Genomic DNA, 25,702 nt, shown 5'->3' on the forward strand with positions numbered 1-25,702 from the left:
AATGGATCTCAATGAAGCCCATGCACACCACATACGCTATCTCGCTTACACTTTAGAGTAATAATAACTACCATTCTAAGTCCTTCCGGGAAACAAGTCTTCCACAGCCAGTGCTACTCAGGCGTGAGATCACTTCAGGGTAACATTTTTATCAAACTTCACTGACCCGGAAAAACAGATGCTCTCCTGTGCTACCAGGGTAAGCAAAATTAGTCCTAAGACTCCACACACTTCATGGGTATGTGATATGCATCACACTTGAAGGCAAGGCCAAATCCATGCCAGCTACGTACATTTGCAATGTAAATAGAGCTGTTGAGATGGCTCAGTGACTACGAGAGCTTGGTCCTTTTCCAAAAGACCCAAGTTCAGTTCCTACCACCCATGCCAAGTGGTTTACGACTACCTGTAACTCCAGTTTCAGGGATCCTGGGCCTTCTGCTGGCCTTGTAGGCACTGAACACATGGCTGACACTCACATATGCACATAAATAAAAAATCAATTTTTTTCTTTTTTTTTTGCAAAAAGAAATGTAGACGCTACACTTCAGAGCTCCCATTCAAGCAGAAGACTTGTTCTTTAGACTTTGTAGTAATATCGTCCTCGGCTTATAGAATACTTTAATATTAAATACCTTATTTTTAGGCCATATAAACACTGCATGCCCCAGAATACTAACACTTTGGTATTCTACTCAGAATGACTGCTTTGGTACAATGAGAGGAACGTTTACTAGAAGGTAACACAGTTACATGGGCTTCTTTGCTAAAGATTCTTTACTTTGAGCAAATTCAGTATCTTTATGTCTTCTGGCTATTAGGTTATGATAAAAGATTTGCCTTGACATTTGATACAGCTGTTATTTTAGTGGGTATCATATGCTTGTATCATCGTACACGTAGTTTTTGTGTGGAATGTGTTTGTATGTGGACATATGTGTGCAGACAGGTGTGTGGCTTGTGCGTGCATGTAGTAGCCAGAGATCAGCACAGAGTGTCTCTTTCTTCTTCATATTTTTCTGGTTTTAGGACTCTTGTTCCTGGCTGTCCAGGCAGTGTCAGGGGTGGGCTCTCTCCTGTGGAGTGGGTCTCAGGTGGGCCCAGTCATGGTTGGCTACTCCCACAAGTTGTGGGCCACCTTTACCCGAGCACATCTTGCGGACAGGACAGACTGTAGGTCGAAGGTTTTGTGGCTGGGTTGCTGTCCCAGTCTCTCCACTGGAAGCCTTGCCGGTTTTGAGATTGGATCTCTCTGAACCTGGGACTCACTGATTTGGCTAGATTCCTGCCCAGTCTCTCCAGGCCTTTATATTAATTTTATTGTATTTATCATACTTTATTTCTGACTTTCTGTTTCTTTGGATGAATAGACAAAATTTTGCCACAGACTCTTTTGAAGATACTGAGCTATCCTTGCAGCCACGTGTACACTACTTTCCCTCTAGTAGCCCTCCCTACTGTATTCCACTGCCGGCTTTCCCCTCTGCTACAGTCTGTTAGAAATGTATCTCTTTGCCAAGTGTCTGGGTATTATCTTCAGTTGTCTAGTGACCTCCAGTGATAAGGGAGGAAGGCTTGTGCCAAGCCCTGGGAAGGAGCTGCCTGGGTGAGGGTTAGTGAGAGAAGCAGGCAATGAGGACACATCCTTATGGTCAGACACAATATTTTTAAGCAACTGAAAGGAGGCCAAAGTGCATGGACCATGGGCCCAGTAACAAGAGAGTGAGTAAACAGGCAGGGCCTTTGGGCCTCCACAGAGAAGGACACCATTATTCTCCCAAGAATGAGAAATTGCTGGAAGATCTGAAGCAGAAAAACAGTGTGCTTGGTTGAAGATGGCAACATATCATGGTGACTCAACATGGATTATGGGCTGGAGAGACAGAGGAACAGTGAGAAGACCAGGATGAAAGGTGGTCCTCTATGAGAAGGTGGATGTGGGATGCAGTGAAGGACGGTCCTGGGAAGATGTGGGATGCAGTGAAGGGTGGTCCTGGGAAGATGTGGGGTACAGTGTGAAGGACGGTCCTGGGAAGATGTGGGGTACAGTGTGAAGGACGGTCCTGGGAAGATGTGGGGTACAGTGTGAAGGACGGTCCTGGGAAGATGTGGGATGCAGTGAAGGACGGTCCTGGGAAGATGTGGGATGCAGTGTGAAGGACGGTCCTGAGAAGATGTGGGATGCAGTGAAGGACGGTCCTGGAAAGATGTGGGGTACAGTGTGAAGGGTGGTCCTGGGAAGATGTGGGATGCAGTGAAGGACGGTCCTGGGAAGATGTGGGATGCAGTGAAGGGTGGTCCTGGGAAGATGTGGGATGCAGTGAAGGGTGGTCCTGGGAAGATGTGGGATGCAGTGAAGGGTGGTCCTGGGAAGATGTGGGATGCAGTGAAGGATGGTCCTGGGAAGATGTGGGGTACAGTGTGAAGGACGGTCCTGGGAAGATGTGGGGTACAGTGTGAAGGATGGTCCTGGGAAGATGTGGGGTACAGTGTGAAGGACAGTCCTGGGAAGATGTGGGGTACAGTGTGAAGGACGGTCCTGGGAAGATGTGGGGTACAGTGGAAAGGACGGTCCTGGGAAGATGGGGGATGCAGTGAAGGGTGGTCCTGGGAAGATGTGGGATACAGTGTGAAGGACGGTCCTGGGAAGATGTGGGATGCAGTGAAGGGTGGTCCTGGAAAAATGTGGGATGCAGTGTGAAGGACGGTCCTGGGAAAATGTGGGATGGGATGCAGTGAAGGGTGGTCCTGGGAAGATGTGGGATGCAGTGAAGGGTGGTCCTGGGAACTTGAGAGCAAAGATGGAGCAGAATCTACAGTGTTAAGAGTTTGGCTAGAATGGCGAATTGGGTCAGGAAGAGGGAGGTGCTAAATCTGACTCTGGGTATCTCTGCTTCCAACACCCAAAGGGCTAGGGACATGGTTCAGAACAAAGCAGAGTTGGGAATGACCCAGAGAGGGGCAGAAGATGAGAGTCCCTCTTGGGACATGGTAAGATCTATTCCCTCTGTGATACTCAAATATCAGCAGTCAGCTGGCAACAGAATCTTAAAGTTCACTTGTGAGGTCAAGGGCTAGAGGAGACTAAGTGTCACTGACATTCAGGGGTAGGCGCTGAAGCAATGGGAGTGGGGAAGAGACGGCTCTGCAGTAGGCGATCCTCTCCCAGCGTATTTTGAACTAGTCTACTACGGTCTGCTGCTCCCGACAGCTCAGACACAGAGGACAGGGACGCAGCTCTCCAGTCTCAGGGTTTTGTGCTCCGGGAGGCTCTCTCTGTAAAAATGTCCCCTTCCCATCACCCATACCCTAGTTGAGAACCTAAAGGGTGAAGTGGCAATACAAATTTCTAAAGGAACATGTCAGAGGAGAAAATGTAATGGGCATGAAAACCACAAAGGAGACAAAAGCAAATCAAGAAAAGCTAATGAGAAAGATTAATAAATTAACTCTTAACCATCTCCTTTCTTCCTTTACTTTTGAACTTCTGTGCATGCCTGAGTTTGAACATTTGGCAAATATTTGCGACATTCAATACATGTATATGTATGAGTACACATCTGCACATTGGGTAGGTATCTGTATATGGATCCACATAACATGAACATGTATGTATCTAGGTGCACTTTAACATACACAAGTTCAGCATACGTATGACGTGAGCCTCTAGAAGGCAAATGGCACTGAGAGATCCTGGCACAATCCTTAACAAGCAACTGACTAGCCAATAAATAGTGCAACCTGACAGTGCTACGGAAAGGTCCACGCACACTAGCCACAGAGAGACCCTACAGCTCTGTGCATATGCCATGTGTGCGCACGCGTGCATGCATTCAAGTTTTGAACTTTAACCCAGTGTTTTCTGAACTGCATCAGTTAGGACACACGGGATAATTAATCCATTATTTTATTATTATTATAGCTAACAACATATAGATAGGAACAGTAGTCTCCTTTTGATCTATTAAAGCACTTTACAACTCCTTAATAAAGATATGAACTTCACACTAGTACCTACCTGGACTAAGATTTCTGCTAAATTATGCAGATGAAAGCACACAAGTCATGAATGAGCTAGAAGAGCCATAACTGTACATTCCAGAGCATAGTCTATTAGGAAGGGATTGTTGCAGCAGTCCTACTTGCTGCAGTTTAAAATGGAAGCATGTAGCAAGAAAATAAAACACAGTAAACTCCTACTACGCATGCTTCCCTACATGTGCATGCCTGTGGAGGCCAGAAGTTGACGTGTCCCTTGCTCTATCACTCGTGACCACATTTTTTGAGGCAGGGTCTCTCAGTGAGTTTAGAGATAGATCATCGGCTAAAAACTGGCTGGCCAGAGAACCCTCCTGTCTCTATTCACCCCCAGTTCTGAGGTTTAAGACACACGTTACACGCTACTGTCATTTGCATAGGTGCCGCGGATCGACCTTCGGTTCCTGTGTTTGTTGCAGGGCAGCAGCTTTACTGACTGCGCCATCTCTCCAGCGCCTATTATTCTAGTCTTAAATCTTGGACAGAATAATCCTGCCTCGGCTGTTCTACTGTTGAGTATGTACCCAGAGAACACCAGGGCATTCCTGCGCATCATCAAAGAGAGGTGCCCCTGCTTTGGCATACATGACTGGGAAAGTAGCTATGCAGATTTTTAGTTCCATTTACTAAAAAATAGTCATTTCTTTTTGAAACTAATAAGATATCAACAATGTGTCATGGAAAGGAAGTTTTGATTTACTGGTTGGGTTATTCATGTGACCTCTAAAGTCCAGTTTAGAAACACAACAAAGTCATAAGACTCTAAAACACCACTGATGTTTCACAGAAACTTTCGTATGATAGAAAGGCATTCTGATGGGTATTTTACATTAATTTTTAGTCAACCTTATATTCAGTTCATTTTTAGCCGTTCCCAACAATAGCCATCCACCATCCATGCAGCTGCAACACAATGAGAGGCAGAAACGTGAGCAACTTGGAAACATTAGGACAGGAACAGCCACCCCAACGGACACAGACGGGTGATCGGGTGCATGCCGAGCTTCAGCGATGAGCGTCAGAGAATGGCTCTGACCGGAAAACACTGCTGACATTCTCACTGGGAAAGCAGACACCCAAGTCAGACCAGGAACAAGGAATGTGTGAGATGACTAACCATTTGCAGAACACAAGCCAAGCTGGGAGCATGTGACAGAGGACACACAGGGAGATAGGTTCTGCGTTGCAAGCAATGTTCCAAAACCAAAGAGAAACTCAAAAGGAGGGGAGAAAAAAAGAGAATACCTTAAGATCTCTTCTTTCCAGATGCAAAAGTTCAGCCCCTCTGATGTCATGACGGATGAAGATTTCTTTGTACTCTCCCAAATTGAGCAGATCCAGCCAAGCAGCAACTTCCTCTGTGCCCCAATTCTGAACTACCAAAGTTAAGAGCAAAACCCCCTTAATTTCTACATGCGCGATGCAGTCACAAAGCAGAGGTTGGCCACAGAAGATGCAAGACAGACAGCAACAGCGCTAGCAGAAGGGCAGGTGGAAGGCGGTGCTTCGCGAAGCTGCCCTCCCCTCCCCATGCAGGTTACACGGACCGCCAGCGGATGTGACTGTACAAGGATGTGCGCCATCTGCACTCACGCCTTCAGCTGCAGGCCAGCTTCTCAGCTAAACTATACAGTGTGCGTCAGGGCACTAATTTTGCACCATTAGGATCAAGGATGCAAAAATCACAATGAGCTCTGATGCTTTGCCTTCTTAAGACCACGGGTGAAAATGCTTAGTTAGAAATGAGCTCCAAGTGTCAATTAAAATTAGAGTATGATCTGGGCTACTTGGTTCTACACATTCTTCTACTTGAGGTCTTGCTGACTTCAAGTGTTGCCTTCACTGACTCTACTGTTTTTGACAATTCGAACAATAAATGGCTTCAGTAAATGACTAGAGATCACTTTAACATCATTTAAAAACTGTTCAGACTGCTAGCCAAGACTAGTTGAATTATACTACTTTTCAGTATGGATAATCGTTTTTTTTTTAAACCATTTATTCAATGTGAGTTAGCATAATAAAACCCTATATATTTTTTTGGCTGTGTTTGGTTTTTAAGCACACCTAATAGTCATTCCTGTAGATATAAGGTTTTATATCACTTTTTAAATAAAGACCACAGGGATAACTCGGAAGAATTAATGAACTTCTTCTAAAAATTTATAAAGTGATTTCATTGTGAAAGGCAGATCTAGACGTAGATCTAGACAAGGTGCTGGCACAGAGGGCATCAAGTTAAACTCTGAGGGAAGGGGACCAGGAAAGTAGCAGGGTACAGAAGGAGCGGGCACCAGCATTTTCAAAGGGTGGAGCGCTGGCCTGAAAACCGGGAAAAGAGGATCTGTAACTTTAGTGAAAAAACATATTTAGCAGGCTGAGTAAAAGAACATGTCTATATCCCCCTCATCAACACGATCTGGATGTTTAACTCTGAGAAGAAAATGAAGTTACACACTGATGTCTGAAGCAGCTGCTGAGAAGATAAAGACCCGTCTGAATGGACACACTGACTCAACTGGACAGAACAGAAAGAACTAGTGACCACCTTGTCTTCTCATTCCACTTGGAACCACACATTCTCATCAATTGTTGGACGTGTTGGGTATGATATGACTTGCATGGTTCAATGTAGCGTTTTAACCAAAGTGTACAATTCAGTGGTATTTAGTATATTTGCAGTGCCAGGAAATGCTCACCGCTACCTAGTCCCAGAGCACCCTCTCATCCCCTCACTGATACTTTTTCAGTAAGTTATTTTTTTTCCTCCACCGTGGGGCCACCTACCAGGCTGTGAACTTGTTTTCTGTTTCTGAGCCTTTTCCTTTTTAAACTTTGGCACGATGCGAAAGACTGTGCTTTTGCTGTTTCTTTTGGTGCAATCCATTGGAGGTTCCTGTTCAAACCATGGGGAGAAAAAAAAGTCACGGCCTTAGGAGTTACGGGAAGAAAAGAAAACCCCACTTTATCACTAGGTATAAAATAAAAACGGTGTCCTAATTAGGGTTTTTTTCTTGCTGTGATAAACACCATGACTGAAGGGTTTGCATTTCATCTCATACTTCCGTATCACAGTCTATCATCTGTGTAAGGGAAGTCAGGGTAGGAACTCAAGCAGGGCAGGAACGGGGGAGAGAGGGGGACAGGGGCTGAAGAGGCCATGGAGGAGCTGCTTACTGGCTTGCTCCTCATAGCTTGCTCAGCCTGCTTTCTGACAGAACCTGAGAACACCAGCCCAGGGGTGGCACCACCCACGAGGCCTGGGCCCATCAATCACTAATTAGGAAATGCCCTACAGGCTTCCCCACAACCCAACCTGGTAGGGGCACTTTCCCAATTGAGGTTCCCTCTTCCCAAACAAGTCTCGCTTGTGTCTAGGTGACATAAAACTAGCCAGCACAAATGGGTTTGGAAGACTCACCATGTACTGCTCTCCTAACTGCCCATGCTCACCAAAGAGCCCTTCCTCCCTCCCTTAGCAACCAAACATTTCAAAGTAGTATTCAAAATTCATTTCCGTGAAATGTCTCTTCTTCAAAAGACAGTTCAAACTCTGAAGTCTCACTGCACACATTCATCAGCAGGCTGAGTTTTCCATACCTCGTCCTCATTGGGGCGGAGGATGTAGTAAAGCCAGGGGATCTCCGTTAACTTCTGTAGCTCCACCTCCACAGAGTGTAAGGCACTGGATACCAGCTCTTCATGGGGAGATTCCAACTGCTAGTCACCGGCAGGGGGAGAAACCAAAACAAAGCGAGACTCAGCAACCAACTTCATGGAACAGCATGGCCACTTAGAGCATCCTTCCTTCTGATAATAAGCTGCTGGATTCCTTCTACCTCCCGGGCCTGACATGTGCAATTGGAGCTGAATAAGTTCCCCTCCAAAAGTGCTGCTTTCGGTGTTCCTTGGACATGACGCCCTTCCCTTCCCCACTGCAATTTTCCCCTTCACCGCTTCCAAGCACATTATCTGTGAACTGTCACATACGGGTCAACATTTTTATGACTCACAGACTTTGCTTCATGAAAAAAAATGACAGTTTTTAAAACTCAAATACCTGCCATCTAAAAAAACACATCACAAAAAATAATCTGAAAAGTCAAAAGAGCAGTTTAAAGGGAAAATGAATCTCAGAAAAAATAGTGATGAAGAATTATTATAAAAATCAGTATAAAGCTGAAAGCTAAGGGGCTGGTAACCTGGAGCCGGATGTAGATCTTTAGAGAGAATATAACGGCCTTTTGTTATTCGTGATAACTAAGCAAAGGCAGTTATTACAGTATACAGAATTAGAAGGCAGTAGGTGAGATTCCAGTCCTGAGTGGTTACTAACTATACAAAGTTAGGAAGGGTACTGAGTTCAGGCACCTTAGTTTCCTCTGTGTTAGAAACAGCACAGCATGACTAGAACATTTCTGAGGGCTTTTTCTGCTAACCAGTACCTTTACAGACCATTTTAAAACTCCACAGTACCTACACCGATGTTCGCGGAATAACAGAAAGGAAAGTTCTGAGATTATGGTTTTTTTTTTTAAGCATCTTTTTGTTGTTGACTCTCCGTGATACTGAAAGTATCTCCCAGTAGTAAATAAAATAGTGAGATTTTTCACTCTACTGTATGACATTTACCATTTTCCTTTTAGTATAAGGAAACTGATTAGATGATTTTTCACATTTGTTCTGGAAGTAAAATGAAAAATAAACTTTAGTTGTTCTCAAATACAATAAACTACTGTAATACCACGATTGCTAAAAGTTTGGGTAAATTTTACTGGGATATATTTCAAACCAAGCATCCACATTTGAGGACCATAGAAAATTAGAAATGGAGGGGGATATTCTTATATTTTAACATTATATAACCACATTAGTGCAATACATTAGAGCAAAGGAGTTATTTTTTGATGTAAAGGACAAATGCTTCTATTTCTTATCATGAATGCCCTTAAGAGACACAAAGAAGCACTTCTCCATTTAAAAACTGGGATCTTAATCACAGTCCACAGGACTTCTGATGGGCTTATTGTGGAAAAATCAATAGAAGATTCTGGTAAACAAAAGCAGTGTCAACGATAGCCAAGAAGGGAGTAACCAATGCTTCTTCCTCCCAGTTCTGGATAGTAGGAGTGGTAACAGCCACCCTGTGGCCTGGGAAGCAGTTTCGGGTCCCCAGGAGGTGGTGAAGAGCATTGGAGGCTCCAGGGGCAGCATCTTGTTGGATCAGAGCCACAGCCCCGCAGGGAGTCCAATTCCCCAACCCACCGCTTCAAGGAGGATGATGTTAGTGACTTCCATCATTTTATTTAGGTTTATATTTGCCCAAAGAGATGAAACTACTATGAGAATAAATGCTCTGAGATTATTTAAAGGAATACAAGGAAGGGAGAGACAGCTAATGCCTTCGGCCTTCCACACACCTAATGCCACAACCCAGCTGTAGATGGGGAAAGGATCCAATGTCAGAACATTCAAAAACCATCTGCGTGTTTTTACAAAAAGGGCTGGTCTGTATTTATGCTCCAGGCCTGTGGGCTTTAGCCAGATTCACATTTTCATATGCTTGATTTCCAGTTAAAACAAAAAACAGTGCTTGAAACACAATGTTTATAGAGCAAGTCTGAATGGTCATGCCAACCATATTTTCAATATTCGCTCGGAGAATGAAACTGACTTCTCCTAAATGTGTGCACGCATGAAGAGCTGAGGGATGTCTACTTTCCTTTAAACAGCTCACATCCCTCAAAGTTGACCATGGAGAGAGGAGTGGCATGAAAATATGGCGGCCCGAATCACATCTCTAAAGTTTAGCATGGCTTTCCAGAGGCAGAAGTTTGGCCGAAAGGGAGGTCAAGAACGGAGGTCAGGGGTCTGCTCAATGCGCGCACTCACTAAGGAAGCCAGGCTCAGATGTTTAGCCCATCATCTGCACTACTGTCACAGCTAGCTTCGGGGGATAACTTGACACAAGCCTAGAGCCACAGGAGGAAAAGGGACCTCAAATGAGGAATTCCCTTCAACAGACTGGCCTGCGGCATGTCTGTAGTGCATTTTCTTAATCAGTACTGAAAGAGGGCCCAGCCCTCAGTGGGTAGCACCATCCCCGGACAGCTGGCTCTGGGCTGTTAGAGAAAGGGCCATTGTTGCACGTGAGCAAGGAAGCAAACCATTTTCTTCTATGATCTCTGTTTCATTTCCTGTCTCCAGAATCCTGCCTGACCTCCCTCAGTGGTGGATTAGGACCTGAGAGTTGTAAAATGGAACAATCCCTTTCCTCTTTAATTTGCTTTGGGTCACAGTGTACCACAGGCAAAGAAGCCAGCTAGGACAGCTAGCAATTACTTTTCCTTACCAAAGGAACCCGGCCAACGAGCAAAGATTCTGTTTCATTATATAGCGCCTTGACATTGATGGCTATTTCAGTGGCGGTATCTCTTGTGAGGCTCTAGAAAAGAATAACAAAGACATGTATTTGCACAGTAATTGAGGATTCCATCACCAATAAATCCTGTAAATCTTATTCTCATTAGAATGACTGTTAAAAAATACCAAAATTCTACAACAAATTGATTCAAATTTTCATACACAGGTTTGTTAGTATGGTTATTTCTGTTAATTAGTAAATCAAAGAATCAAAAGGATGACCTAAAATGTATATATTCTCAGGCTCACAACTCCTACTACAAGTTCATATATGATGAAACCCAAATATACATAAATGTTCCCATAAAAGTTAAATCAAAAAAATCTTTTTTTTTTTTTTTTTTTTTTTTGGTTTTTGGCTTTTGGTTTTTGGTTTTTCTGCCTACTTTTGGAGTCCTGTCATGGAACTAGCTCTTGTAGACCAGGTTGGCCTTGAACTCACAGAGAACAACTCAGTGAAAAATGACACTCAGTATCAGAACACAACCAAGAAATGACTGCACTTCTTCAGTCAAGCGCATGTAGGTTTGCCCTTTAGGATCCAGGGGAGAGGGTGAAGGAAGAGGAAGAAGGAAAGACGACAACAGACGGAGGGCATCAGCCCATGAGATGACTCAGTAAGTCAAGGTGCTTGCCACCTGGCCTGCCAACCCAGTTCACTCCCCAGAACCCACGTGGTGGAAAGAGGGAACAAGCTCTTGCAAGCTGTGTTCTGACCTCCATCCCCTGGTGGGAGGTAGTTCTCTGAGGTACAAGGCAGCCAAAGGTGAGCCTGAGAAGCAAGCAGTAGGCTTTGTCCCTCCTTGGCTTCTGCTTTGTCTCCTGCCTGAGTCACTAAGCTAACTTCGTGACGGAGACATGTAAGTCAAATAGACTCTTTCCTCCTCAAGGTGCTTTAGGTTATTAGCATTTTAATCGTAGCAACAGAAAGACACTACCGTCTTTCACAAGGAGGATTTCTGCAGGATGGTAAGTAGTTGAAATACCAAAAGAATCTGTGGAAAGAGAATTTACCATTAAATCCTCACCTCCGGGAAGCGTGGGTTGGCTTTGTTCAGGGCGTGCGAGCATGCATTTACTGCATGAGCCAGTTCCTGCTCCAGCAGACAGTGAATCGTGGCTGCATCACAAATCCTAAAAGTAAAGATGAGACCAAATAAACAACTCGGGGCACTGCTGAAGACTCGCCTTGAGAAGCGTCTCCGCTGGTCTGGAGACAGCAGTGCTGAAAAGCGAGAAAGGCCACAAACACAGGGTGGCTTTCAAGTCTCCAGGACATCCGCTTGCTAGTTGGTTTACTGCGGTGCTGGGTTGACCGCAGGGCCTTGCCCATACTAAGCTGGCGTTCAATCAGTTTCACTCCAGTGTGGAAACTGCAGATGTGACTGACACACCAAGGGACAACTCATTATATTTACTACCTACTTGCTGTTTTATATAGAATTTAATGATCACAGCCAATGATGATAAATTTTCCCAAACCTGCAGACGAAGACATGGAGGCTCACAGAGATCAAATATATATACAGAGCCAAAAAACAGCAGGCTGAGAATTCACCACTCCCCCTTGGAAGTTAAGTTAGGTGAGGAGGGGTCAAGGATCTCGTCACAGCCTTTCTTCCACTCTGAATAGTGCTGTTGTAGTGATTTTTATATCTTTGTTTGTTTGTTTTGTTTTGGAGACAGGGTTTCTCTCTATGTAGCCCTGACTGTCCTGGAACTCACTCTGTAGACTAGGCTGGCCTCGAACTCACAGAGATCCTCCTGCCTCTGCCTCCTGAGTGCTAGGATTAAAGGCGTGCGCCACCACTGCCTGGTTGATTTTTAGATCTTTTACATTCATCAAACTCTTTTTTAAAGGTGTCTTTCTTTTCTGTCTAGAAAGATAACTTATGTGTGGTTCTAAACCTTTGTGTGTGTTCCCAGACTTCTTCTAACATCCCATCCACAGTGAGAATTACAGGACAACATGTAAGTGGGTAGAACAGAAATACTAATGAAAAGTGCACTGTGTGGCGGGGCAAATCCATCATCGCTTTCCCAGCTATGTAAGATACAGATTACAGAGACCGGCCAAAACTCCAGCGGAAGCACTTTACCTAGTGATGAGTTCCTCTGCAGCCTGGGAGCAGAGCCGCATCTGCGACACTTCTTCTGTTGCCAGGTCGGCGGCGGGATGGATGTACAGGTTGGTTCGAAGAACTGGCTTGCCCGCGTCACACTTCTGCTTGTCTTCCCAAGACTTCAGAGTGCTTTCAAAGGCCTATTTAGATCAGGATTGCAAGGAACAGTTAAGTTAGCGCTCAGAGACTGACAGAACTAACTGATTAACCATATATCTGTATTTGTATACACATATGTATATATATGTTGTGTATATAGATACAGATGTGTGTATATATTCATGTATGTATACTTGTATGTACGTATATATGTGTATTCATGTGTATGTATATACAGATATCTGTACATATATTTATGTATATGCTTATGCATGCATGTGCATATTCACATGTATATATGTATGTATATATGTACAGATATAGATATATGCATATATATTCATTTATGCATATTTGTGCATAAGCATATATGTGTATTTAAGTGTGTATATACAGCTATAGATATATGTATATATTCACATATATACAAATATAGATATATGGTTAATAAGTTAATTATTAATAATAATATATACATACAGCTATCGATAAAGAGATATATGAAAGCTAGGTATTACATGAATGACCCTGAAACTCAGAGTGATTTGCTATACTCTAAAACCTCATTAAATTAGTGAAAGGGATTTTTTCAAGTTTTCAATGTATCATGATAAAGATGATACCTCATGTATCATGATAGATGAAGATGTTTATACCATTGATGTTAACTGAGCAAAAGATATCTTACATTTGTTTATGTTACAGAATATTACTTTAACTATGTTAAGGTGAGTAACATTTGTTTCTGTTGCTTTTGTTAGCCATGTACAGATGTGTTACATTTGTTTGTGCTGTATTTGTTTAATTACAGTTGCATTTGTTTCACCTTGCCTGTCTGAGGCACCTGATTAGTGTAATAAAGAGATGAACAGTCAATTGCTAGGCAGGAGGGGTGGGCAGAGAATAGAGGAGGAGAAATCTAGAAGAGAAAGGGAGAGAAGAGAGTGTGGGAGAAAGAGAGGGATATGCCTGGCACTAGAAGCCAAGCAGTCAGCTAGTCATAGAATAGAACCCACAGATGGCAGGTGGTGGTGGCACACGCCTTTAATTCCAGCACGTGGGAGGCAGAGGCAGGCAGATCTCTGTGAGTTTGAGGCCAGCCTGGTCTACAGAGTAAGTTCCAGGACAGGCACCAAAGCTATACAGAGAAACCCTGTATCAAAAAAGAAACAAACAAACAAACAAACAAAAAAACAAAAAAAACCCCACAACAACAACAACCACCCCCCCCCAAAAAAATAGAACCTACAGATGTAGAAAGGTAAAAAGCCCTGAGGCAAAACGTAGATAATGAGAAACCACTTAAGTTCTAAGAGCTAGTGGGACAAGCATAAGATAAGGCCAGGTATCCATAATTAAAATAAGTCTCTGTGTCATGATTTGGGAACTGGTTGGTGGCCTAAAAGAAAGTCTAGTACACATTGCAATTAATAAGCAGCACTCATGCTTCGATCTTTATTCAACTGGTGATCAACCATAATTTTATTTTACTCTTTTACTAGATACCATGGATAGTGTCAGTCATATTTGTCAAGGGCTGACCTTAATTAGAAATACTTTTTGGGGGGAAATCAAACTATAGAGATGGTTAGAGAAAGATCAACAGCAGCCAGGACTAAAGGTGAGGAAGAAAGGAAGGAAAGAAGAAAAGAAAGGAAGGAAGGAAGGAAGGAAGGAAGGAAGGAAGGAAGGAAGGAAGGAAGAGAAAGAATGAGAATGTATGTGTGAGAGGAAGTGTATGTGTGTGTGTGTGTGTGTGTGTGTGTGTGCGCATGCACGTGCATGTGTGTATTTGAGACAGTCCACCATATAGCTCTGGCTGTTCTGGCACAGAGTATGTAGACCAGGCTGGCTTGAGCTAATAGAAGGTCGACCTGTCTCTGCCTGCCAGTGTTAGGATTAAAAGAGGGTGCCACCACATCCGGCAGTTAACACTATATTATTAGATATACTGCAGAAACTGCACCACTAATACAAAATATCAACAATAGGGATGCATGTGTGCTGAGGAAAGAAATATACAGAAATAGAATTAGAGGTCTATGTACTTTCTGCTTAATTGCTCGGTAAACCTAAAAACCGTAAAAAAAATTATTTTAATTTAAAATAAAGCTGAGTAAACCTTTGCTCATGGTTAAAGCTTCAATGAGCTCAGAGCTGCACACGTGCTAAATGGCATACTTAAGCGACAATCTAAATTCCTCTCAATGCTTCCTATAATTTTTAACTTTCGACTTTTAAGTTTACAAAACTCTCGAAGAGTATGAAGGACAGAAAGAGGGTTCCATGGTGACGGACATGCACAAGTCTTGCAGAGGACCTGGCACTCACATCACATGGCTCACCATCACTCCAGCTCCAGCGAGGTGCAACGCCCCCTCCTGACGTGTGGGCACTGCACTCACACACAAAACACTCCCCACGACGTGCGCATGATAGAAGATCACCGTGAAAAGACTGTTACGTACTCGGTCTCTCGTTAGCATCTGGGCTCTGTTTTTGTGCACAATTTTGATGATCCCTGGAGGCTGCACCCACGCTTCACCATCCACCTGCACAGGGACTCCCTCATCACCAAATATAGTGATTTTTACTGTACGGCACTGAAATAAAAGCCAATATGTTACTGGAGAATACAGATCAGCCTGAGCGTCTCTGTGGAATGGAACGCTAGGCTTTGCCATGGCAATGACACACTGACATTGACTGACAGACAGACAGACAGTACTTTACGGAAGCGTATCAGCACAACTGTCCTCGGAGGCAGCTTCCTTCCATGCTCCATGACCCAGAAAATACAGTGAGCTGTGATCTGGGACACCAACCTGCGCTATCCGGTGATGCTGCAGTTTAATGACCCTGGACACAGCCATCTGCACACTGTCAAACACGGCAACGACTTCCAGAATCTTGTCATCGAATGATGGCGCAGCAAATATCTAAGAGGGGAAATCGGTGATGTTCATTTCCACCCATGGTTTAGATACAGGGGAACCCCGAACCCTGCCACACAGACACCAAAAACCTACAAACAGTGAGGAGGAGGTAAGTATCGGAAAGTAACAGTCCAGGGAAGTAATCACCGAAGACAGCTTAACATAAACATCCATCCAAGAAGGGTTTCAGCATCCACAGCGTAGTCAAACGTCTCATTCAGCACTCTCTAGACCAGCACATTTCTAATTACTTCATCTTGATATGAATGTGGCAAATACTTTACAAATAATTGATAGACACTGTGATAAGATGACATATAATTTTTGAAAATCTACAGGGGCCCAAAAGTTGATGCTGATGAACACACAAACCGTGATTCTATGCACTCAGCAAGCTTTAAAGACAGTCTTTCAAGGTGTTCTAGGCAATATACATTGGTGCTGTTAACTTTTTTAAATATTTATTTTTATTTTTTAATTATAGGCATGTGGGGGTACCTGTATGTCAACGTGTGCAAGTGAATACAGGTGCCCGGAGAGTTTCACTATATATTATAAATAATCATGACTGAGAAATACTCACTCTAAAAGAGTATCCTAACTAAAACTTGCATTAGGAATATGAGCCCACAAACTTGCTGATGCTGATAATTTCTGCTCTCAGAGCACCTGGAGTCAAGCTGCTCCTCTGTTAGCAACTGTGGAAACGCAGGGATCTGAGTTCTGATCTCTGGCGTACACACGTGTGCATACACACAGAAATGAGGAAGGAAGGAAATAAGGAAGTCATGCGGATATTAATAAAATAATGACTATAAAGTCCTTCTGAGTACTTAGTGGGTGTTTAGGAGCGGCGACTTTATTTTACTCTCATTGACTTCACACCTTTAGACTATCTGAGTGGTGCTGTACTGGCAAAAAGAATGGGTGAGCTGGTTGTGATACCTCAGCAGAACCAGAACCTAGCCACAGCATGGGCATTACCCGTGTACGATCATTTAAGCCTCAAACTGAAATCAGGCTAAACGTCTTCAAGACCATGGCGATACATCACTTCCTGTGGTATGCCCAATTCAATACCTGTGCTCTTTTCCATTCTTCGGAGAGCAGCTGTGTTTGTACCACACAAATGTGACTGTGCTTTTTTTTTTTCCCGTAATACAAGGAAATACACAAAAGAAACAGAAATAGCGCCACGCCTTGCCAGGTGTGGTGGTGCACACCTTTAATGCCGGAACTCTGGAGAAACTTCAGAGTGTATTCATGAGAGAGAATGACAGAAGGCGCTATGAATTCCACCTCTCACCTTCCAAAGATTGTAAAACATTTGTCAGGTAAACACTGGTATGAAAATTGTATCACCAAGCACATTTTAAAACATTAGACATTGTAGCGGTGTTTATGACCGCTGAGGAAACGACGCTAGGCCCACTGTGCTGCTACTTACATCGTCCTCTTTGGTCCCGCCCCAGAAGTTGGTGCCTCCTGCGTAGCTAGGGATGTTCAGCACCGCAATGCCTTGTAAGCTGGGTAGAGGAATGTACTGCCCGTCACACTGCAAGGGAAATGCTTGGAGGTTAGAGCACCTACAATCCCAGCACTTTGGAGTGGACACAGGAGGACCAGAGGGGTTCACGGCCATCCGCATCTATGCAGCAAGTTCAAGGGTAGCCTGAGCTACATGAGATCCTATCTCAAAAATAAAAAGTTTAGAGGTCAGACAATAAGAGTAAAACTGTTACTTCAGGGTACAGGGACAGGAATGTGTCCGCAGTGCTTGCCTTGTTGTTGTTGTTGCTGTTGTTGTTTTTAGACAGGGTTTCTCTGTGTATCTCTGGCTATCTTGGAATTTACTCTGTAGACCAGCCTGGCCTCAAACCCAGACAGATCTGCCTGCCTCTGCCTCCTGAGTGCTGGGATAAAGGTATATGCTACCACCACCTTTCTTGTAAACACACTCTTCCACATCACAAAGGGTGAGATAAAATATAACATGTCTGTAGCTTTCTTGTAGATAAACTCTTAAATATTACAAAGACCTTTATCTTACTTTTTTCCTAATTAAAAAATACTTTTAATTTTTTATAAAAAGAATAGATAATTAAAAGCAAAAGCTGGACAGTAGAGACACACACTTTTAACTCCCAACACTAGAGAGGCAGAGGTAAGCAGATCTCTGTGAATTCAAGGTCAGCCTGACCTACAAAGCTAGCTCCAGGACAGCCAGGGTGATGACAAAGAGAAACTCTGCCTCAAAAATCCAAATGAAAAAAGTGTAAATAAAGAAGAAATTTCTATGAAAACTGAACTAAAAATATGTTTTCCTGTCTTTCCTCACATATCAGGCAGTACTTTTTTTTTTGAAGCTCCTTCAGATCACTTCTAAAAATTCTAGTCCCATGGTTCTCAACCTTCCTAATCCCCGTGAGTCTTTAATTCAGTTCCTCATGTTGTGGGAACCCCGTCCATAAAACTATTTCATCGCTACTTCATAGCTGTAATTTTGTTACTGTTATAAACGGTAATGTAAACATCTTACATTACAGTATGTTGTCATGTAAATGGTTTTGGCAACCCCTCTGTAAGGCTTGTTCAACCCCGAAAGAGTCACAACCCACAGGCTGAGAAATGCTGTTCTAGCCTGTATTGCTGAGGCCTCTCTGTGCTGGGTGTAGGCACGGCACCCCGTTGAACACAAGCCCTATAGGAGCGGCTCTGACCCCACCCATCTCACTCAGAGCTCTCACAACTGGGTACTCGCCAGGGTTTGGTAACTAACCAGCAACCACCGAAAGTGAAAGCTGGAGAGGGCTGATGAGATGGATGGGTGGGTGAAGGTGCTTGCCAACAACCCTGACAACCGGAGCTCAATACCTGGAACACACACGCATAGGAAACGAACAAATGCCTCAAATCGTCCTCTGACCTCCCCATGTGGACTGGAACACTGGCACAGATGCAACACACACACACACACACACACACACACACACACACACACACTCAAAAATTTTAATCAAAGCTATGTTGTTTATGTAGATAGATGCAAAGGCAAGGAAAACACCATGCATACTGAATAGTATTGTACACTCCCACCCTCTAATTCAACTAAATGGAAATTAAATTACCACTTAGGAAATGCAGCTTTGACTATTACAGAAATTACAGAGTAGAAACAAAACTGGCATTTCATAAATGTTGCTCCTCGAATGTATTTTCATTTTTGTTTTATAATATTTATTCATTCTTAAATAAAAACGGAGATACTGATACTGAGATGGACATAGGCAGTTGAGGAATGAAGTGTCTGAAGAGACAGTTACTCTGAGTGTATACTATCTATAAAGCACCAACCCAACAATGCTGCCCCCTAAAAATGTATGCTTTATATGTCAAGAATATTTCAAATTATTTTAAAACTTTCCTTATAATGATCATATTTAATTATTTAAACAAGGCCATATAAGGTTTTTCTACATGAACATTGATATGAGGCTAAGCCTTCATTTCAAAAGAAAAGTTCTTGTAGATACCATATGTAAAAGAGATGCTGTGTCTCCAGTTTAGTACTTCTTACACTAAGACATGGTCATCAAAAATGACACTTTAATGTTCAACCAAAATTATTGCTAACCTTTAAAACAAATGAAAACTCTCTGCACCCCAGTTTTTACAAAGTAAGCAACCGAGATTTCCTATTTCCCCACGCGTCTATTCACTGCCACGTGCATTTCTTAGAATCGTTTTCTTTAGCATTCACCAAGGAGCTTAGTTCTCATTTGAAGATCCACCCTGCTTCCTAGCGCTCAGGAGCACACCTGGCACTCGGCGTGTACTCTGTGTACAGCTGGAAAGGAAATTGGTATTAATCATTTAGCGGAACAAAGAACCCATTAGTAAAACCAGCTACAGTTCCTTGAGAAAGAGCTATTTAAAGTCACATGACTAACTTAACGAAGGTATTTAAAAATGCTATTTTTGCAAGTAGAAAATAAGTTTGTCTTGGTTTGCATTCTTAAGACTGGCTCTCACTCTGTAGCCCAAACTAGCATTTGCAGCAATCCTCCTGCCTCAGCCAGCCCCACAAATACAGGATTACAGGCATGTACTACCAAATGCAGTGTAAATTTTTTATTTTTTTTAAACCAGGAGAGGGTTGGGGCTGACGAGGTGGTTCATCCTTTAAGAATACTGACAGCTTCTAGAAAATTCAGGTTCAACTCCCTGAGAATTCCAATCCAGGGAATTCAACACCTCTGCTGGTTCCCACAGGCCCTGCATGTATGGAATACAGAGACATACAGACACACTACGATACACATAAAATATTTTAAGAATCTGAAGAGGTGCTAAAAGGTTTTACAAATGAATAGAGCTTGCTTGCATCCATTAATGATGGACATTCCCATACACACAGTTGAATTTAACACATGTGCATTGAACACAAACCCCAGTGTTATGAGTATAATCTCTATTCCATTGAGTTCATGAGGAAACATAGGCAGTATGGATTTGATAAATTAAGGCTACGTGTCTGAAAAATGTCTGATGTTCTGGAAAAACTCAGAAAAAAATCTGTGAAAAATAAGAGGGTAGGAGAGTCTTTAAAGAGTGGGAAAGCGGGTTGGAGAGATGGCTTAGTGCTTAAGAGCACTGACTGCTCTTCCCGAGGACCCAGGTTCAATTCCCAGCACCCACATGGCAGCTCACAACTGTCTGTAATTCCAGTTCAAGGGGACCTGACACCCTCACACAGACATACATGTAGGCAAAGCACCAATACACATGAAGTAAAATAAATAAATTATTACAAAAAAAAAAAAAAAGAGTGGGCAAGCCTGTGTCAGGGAAAGCAAGCTTAGGATTATAGTAGCATTCAGAGACGGGGAAAAGGGCAAGTTACAGCTGTGAGTCAGAACCCAGGCAGGTGAGCAGGCAGAAATATTTGGTTCTCATTGCCTTTTAAAATAGGAGAGAAAAAGCTCTAGGTAAGATGTCTTCTTTAAAATTTCAGCCACAAAGACCATTTCCAGTGACGAAGAGCATTCAGCCGCCAAGGCTAACAGGCAGCCATTCTCTTTCTCATTTCTCGTACAGCACTCTGGAAACTCACATGAGACACTCAACACTTATTACAAAGCAGCCTTTGGATCATGACATCAGCTATGAGCCAAGTAAGCATTCTGAGCATGTGCCGGGCTGGCAAGCCCTTGATAAGTTGTTTTAAAAGCTAGGCGTATTAAATGTTTTTGTAGTTGTTTTGCTTGCTTTTTTTGTTTGTTTGTTTGTTTTTAAGAACGGGTCACTCTGTGAGGCTGTGGCTGGCTTGAAACGCCAGACCTGAATGTGGGTAATTAACCTGCTTCCATACCAGGAGAGTTGGGGCTACAGGCATGTGTTTTTTGGGTCCCCCCCTCCCCCACTAATTTATGCTCAGACTAATTTATGATCTGTAGGAAGCAGAGGAGGCAGTCGGCAAGTGAATGTGTGTTGTCAACAGAGGCACAGCCATGTCAAGGACCTGGTACCCTTGGGCTCAGAGGCATAGGAAAGGCTCAGAAGGCATGGCCTTCCTCGGTACACCAAGTGCTAGCTACTAGAGACAGAATGTGCAGAAAATGTCCGCCATAGCTTTCTGCCCCCTGGATGTTTATGGCCTGAAGGCGGCACACTTAGAGCATGTTCTTACCAAGGTTAGCTGAACCTGTCTCCTGAATTCAGCGGTTTACCATAAATCCCGCCTCCTTGGTTACCATTATGGGATAACCCTGCCCCCCTGTTCAGCTCTATACCCTGCTACACTCCTGAAATGCTGAATTTCTCCTGCTGATAGACCAGACCAACCGACCCCAGTTTTCTGTCCAAATGTCTGTCTGTCTGTCTGTCATTTTTCATTCCCTTGTGCCACAATCAGGTCTGGAGCCATGCTGGAAATTTCACTCATCATAAATTGAGGAGCAGCATCTCCTTATCAAATTATCGATTCCCTACCCACTTCTGCCTCGACGCAGTGCCAGCTACTGTTACACACTACTGTTACACACTACTGTTACACACTAAGGTTAACAACAAAGATTACAGCTCTCTACCTGTTCTTAAGAAGTGTGGCCAACTGGGGACATGGATCAAAAACGAAGAAACACATACGATACAATACAATACAAACCTACGAGAACACCTAAATTGACATGCAGCAGGGCTGTGGAGGACAGATTTGTAAAAGGTGAACCTTCCTGACTTTGGAGCTGCTCACCTGGTAGACTCTATTTTAATTTTAGAAACAACCACAGATCAAAGCAGTTGAATGTCTGGTGATATCTTTTAGAGTGGAAAGGACCAATGGGCTTATCTTCCAGACATTTAGTTGGTAGTGACTGGATCATCTATTAGCCTACACCCCAGTGTTAAGACAAGAACAAGACAACAATATTCAGTTTAGTCTAGTTAACCAAAGCATTTAAGACTTACGAGTTATAAATTTCTCTGTACTAGTGGTACACTTTAAATTAAAAAATGCTCTGATTAAGAAATGCTCTGACCACAAAAGGAAATGAGGTAGAAAACATATGCCCTGGACCAAGCATGAATGAAAAGGGGTTTACAGTAATTGATAGACTCCAAGGAATCCCAACCATCTTTTCTCTGCTACTATAAGAAATTAAATAACTTTTGTTGTCTGTTTCTACTTAAATTAGAAACAGATAACACTGTCCAAAAAATAAAACTGTCAAAATCCTATTTTTGTTATTTTGTCTTTTCTTTTTTCTTTTCTTTTCTTTTTTTCAGAAGCTGGAAGTCAGGGCCCTGCACTTGCTAGGCAAGCATTCTACCACTGAGCTAAATCCCCAACCCCCAAAATCCTATTTTTAACTGACTTGTTATAAATAATTGGATCAAAACAGATGTATATTAAAATTATAAAGTATGCACTACAAATACTACTTTCCAGAACTTTATAAAACATTAGGCATTGTAGAACTGGAACCTTTGAGTGAAGAAATCCCTTATCAAAGACACTGTCCTACTAAAGTGCTTGCAAGACTCCACGTCTTCATGAACAAATGAGGACCGTTTAAGGTTGAGCCTGTTGTTTCTACACAGGGTTGACGCTACCTTTAGAATACACTGAATCATTAATTAAAAGGAAAACAGGTTAACTTCGCTCTACAAATTACCTATGTAAGATAAACTAAAATGTCTTTGCTTCAAGATGAACTCACCTCAAGCTGGACCCTTTGCTCCAGGTTTTTGTACGATCTCTGTAATAACTCCCGGGTCCCCAGGACTCCGTACCACATCAAGTTTTTAGTTCGGCTTCTGAAAAATATTGTTGTGAAACCTCAGGAAATGTTATTTATTTACTCCTTAAAGCAAAAGAGACAATAAATGAAATTAAAGCAAAATTGCCTTCACGTAACAAGATTATCGCCATTCCCGAAATTACCTGCATTTTTCTGGGTGTTCTTCTCTCTTATTATTAAATTCTAATGAAATTTTTGCATCTAATCCAATCCCAAAGTAATTGTTCATGACACATTTTTCTGAGTATCCATCTCTATGATAATAAGGGAAAGTACATAAAAGTCAATTTCAGATGCGTTGCAACACGTCCAGTCTATTTACATGATTACACTCAAAGTCACTTAAGCGTCCATTCTTCCTAGAGGATCAGAAAGCAGAAGTCATTCCCATACACAAGCCAAGTGCGCAAGCACAGTACACGTGCAGAATTCTTGGTCTAAGGTAAAAGCAAAGCAGAGACAGACATTGTTATGTTGCCTATTTAATTTGGCAGCCGTTAGCCTTCTGTCTGCCACATACAGCAGTGACTATACAGACCGATGATGGTATCTATGGGAGAGCTTTGAAGCAAGTGTCAACAATCCTTTTTTTTAATTATGAGACAGTCTCTTCCACTCAACCCATAATAATGGACAAACAGTAAGGGCAAACTTCTGAATTCAATATATTATTATAAATACTGTTAATACTTGATTTTCTTTTATTTTCATAATTACTTTTTTTATGGAGTGGATGGGTGTCTTACCATGTATGGAGATTGGAAGACATTTCAAAGGATTTACTTCTCTCCTCCCACTACTGGTAAAGGTGCTTGTGACCACATCTGACGGCCTGAGTTCATTCCCTGGGATCCCCATGGTAGAAGGAACAAACTTGACACCTGCAAGCTGTCCCCTGACCTCCAAATACATGCCATGATATGCACACACATGTATGCGTACACACACAGTCCTAGACAATAATAATGATAAGGCCTGGTGGTGGCGCACACCTTTAATCCCCAGCACTTGCAGGCAGAGGCAGGCAGATCACTGAGTTCAAGGCCAGCCTTGGTCACATTGGTCTACAGAGTTTCAGGACAATCAGGGCTACACAGAGAAACCCTGTCTCAAAAAACACAAAACAAAAACCAAAACCAAAAACAGGAAAAATTTTCCAAAAAGGACATTTAATAAATGCTGTTCTTGAGAAACGCAGTACAAAAATAAGGTTTGTTTGCTTGGTTGTTGTTGTTGTTGCTGTTTTTAAAAAAGAACATTTTTGAGCTAGAGAGACAGGTCAGGTAAATGCCCGGTGGTCAAGACAGTCAGCGTGCAGCCAGCACACACGAGGAAGACACAGGACCCAGAGCAAGTTGTCTATCTAGTCTAGACCAGCCAAACTAACAGGCCAGCTCTGGGGTGCCAGGAGAGACCCTGCCTCAACCAGCAAACAGGATGGAAAGTGGTGAAGAAAGCCTCTCAGCTTCAAACTCTGGCCTCCACACAGAGGCCACATACATGCACCCATACATACATTCATACATACATGGATACAGACATGGATGGATGTGCACACACACACGCGCGCGCACACACACTCACAAAGCATATTGTAAAATGAAAACAAAAGTAAGTATATCTCCCGCTGCCAGAAGTGTTTTTAGGGAGTCTAGAAAGAGGCGAGACCGATGTGGGTGAGAAACTGGGAACAAGGAAACCGCAGCGGGATGTGGAAAGATGGCGGGATTAGTGGGCTGAGAAGAGGAGAAGGCAGGGGGCATGGCGTAGATGCAGGCGCTAACTCGCACTAAGGGAGAGGCAGCAGGGCCGCCCCACAGGGTCGCTGCTGAACAGCAGGTGAGAAAGGGGCCTGCTGCAGGGACAGATCACAGAGCTGGCCATTACCAACTTCTGAGCATGCTCACCACCCTTTCTGCAGATGGAACCGTACACTTTGGGACACATGCAAAATGTCAGGATTTGGACAAAACAGGCAGCAAAAAGTTGAAGCCGAACAACTAAAGTGTTTCTTACAGTGAATCGAGATCCGGGTCAATAAACGGTGTCGCACCAAAAGGGTCAATGTTTGCCAGCAACACTTTGTTGATGATGGAACTCCCGGCAATCGAGGCGGCGAGTCCTGCCCTTAAACCTGACAGAAATACATCAGGGGCACACGTTAAGAGAAAGCAGAGGCAAACCTGGTCCACTCAGAGCCTGGCCTTGTCCCAGACATCTTGTTACCAAAGCCCGTGACCACTCAGGAGCCAACACTCAAAAGAGATGATACTTAGAAACGTGAAGGTCTTATTGTTTCCGAAGGTCTGTATGCTATAATAAATAACCGTGAAGAGAATAACATGAAAAGGAATATCTGTGATATTTTCTCACCTACCATTCAGCAATTCTACAACTTGTCATTTCCAGTGTTTCACTTCCTGGGTTAAATTCATTCCTAAGTGTTTTTGCCATTTTTGGTGCAATTTCAAGGAGAACTTTATTCTTAATTTCATGGTCAGATTGTTCAGTTGCAGTGTATAGAAATATAACGATAAAGGTGTAATTTTTGCATACTAATCATTTACTCTGTGATCTTAGTATACTCGCTTATTAGTTTTAGTGGTTTAGCTTGCTTATGTGCACGTACAAGCATGCGTGCACATGTATGCAACCCTGGGGGTTTTCTATATACAATATCAATCTGGGAAGGTTCACAGTTGTTCTTCCCTTTCCCTGCCTTTTTCCTTCCCTTCCCTCTCCACCCCTCCCCTCTCCTTCCCTTCCCTTTCCTGGCTTTCTG

The 25,702-nt window shown here is 43.0% G+C and overlaps 1 protein-coding gene across 8 annotated transcripts in view; it reads right to left on the reverse strand.

The window, feature by feature from the left end:
- Positions 1–25,702, reverse strand: part of Dgkh (diacylglycerol kinase eta) — a 168,271-nt gene that overhangs the window by 13,315 nt on the left and 129,254 nt on the right. For 2 of the 8 annotated variants that reach the window (XM_085698297.2, XM_048421746.3), the window contains 13 exons: positions 24,937–25,054; positions 23,064–23,174; positions 22,840–22,936; positions 17,067–17,174; positions 15,509–15,622; positions 15,152–15,286; positions 12,561–12,724; positions 11,490–11,595; positions 10,391–10,483; positions 8,671–8,721; positions 7,639–7,758; positions 6,826–6,934; positions 5,284–5,414 (listed from right to left, as the gene is read on the reverse strand). In XM_085698297.2, coding sequence (XP_085554423.2) covers positions 5,284–5,414; positions 6,826–6,934; positions 7,639–7,758; positions 8,671–8,721; positions 10,391–10,483; positions 11,490–11,595; positions 12,561–12,724; positions 15,152–15,286; positions 15,509–15,622; positions 17,067–17,174; positions 22,840–22,936; positions 23,064–23,174; positions 24,937–25,054 — 1,457 coding nt within the window. Of the gene's footprint in view, positions 1–5,283; positions 5,415–5,436; positions 6,361–6,825; positions 6,935–7,638; positions 7,759–8,670; positions 8,722–10,390; positions 10,484–11,475; positions 11,596–12,560; positions 12,725–15,151; positions 15,287–15,508; positions 15,623–17,066; positions 17,175–22,839; positions 22,937–23,063; positions 23,175–24,936; positions 25,055–25,702 lie in introns of those variants that run through there. The other 6 variants (XM_085698301.2, XM_085698299.2, XM_085698298.2 and 3 more) reach the window with 6 other exon arrangements.

Source organism: Myodes glareolus, chromosome 12 (genome assembly GCF_982192425.1).
Source record: "Myodes glareolus chromosome 12, mMyoGla1.1, whole genome shotgun sequence".
NCBI classification, from domain to species: Eukaryota; Metazoa; Chordata; class Mammalia; order Rodentia; family Cricetidae; genus Myodes; species Myodes glareolus.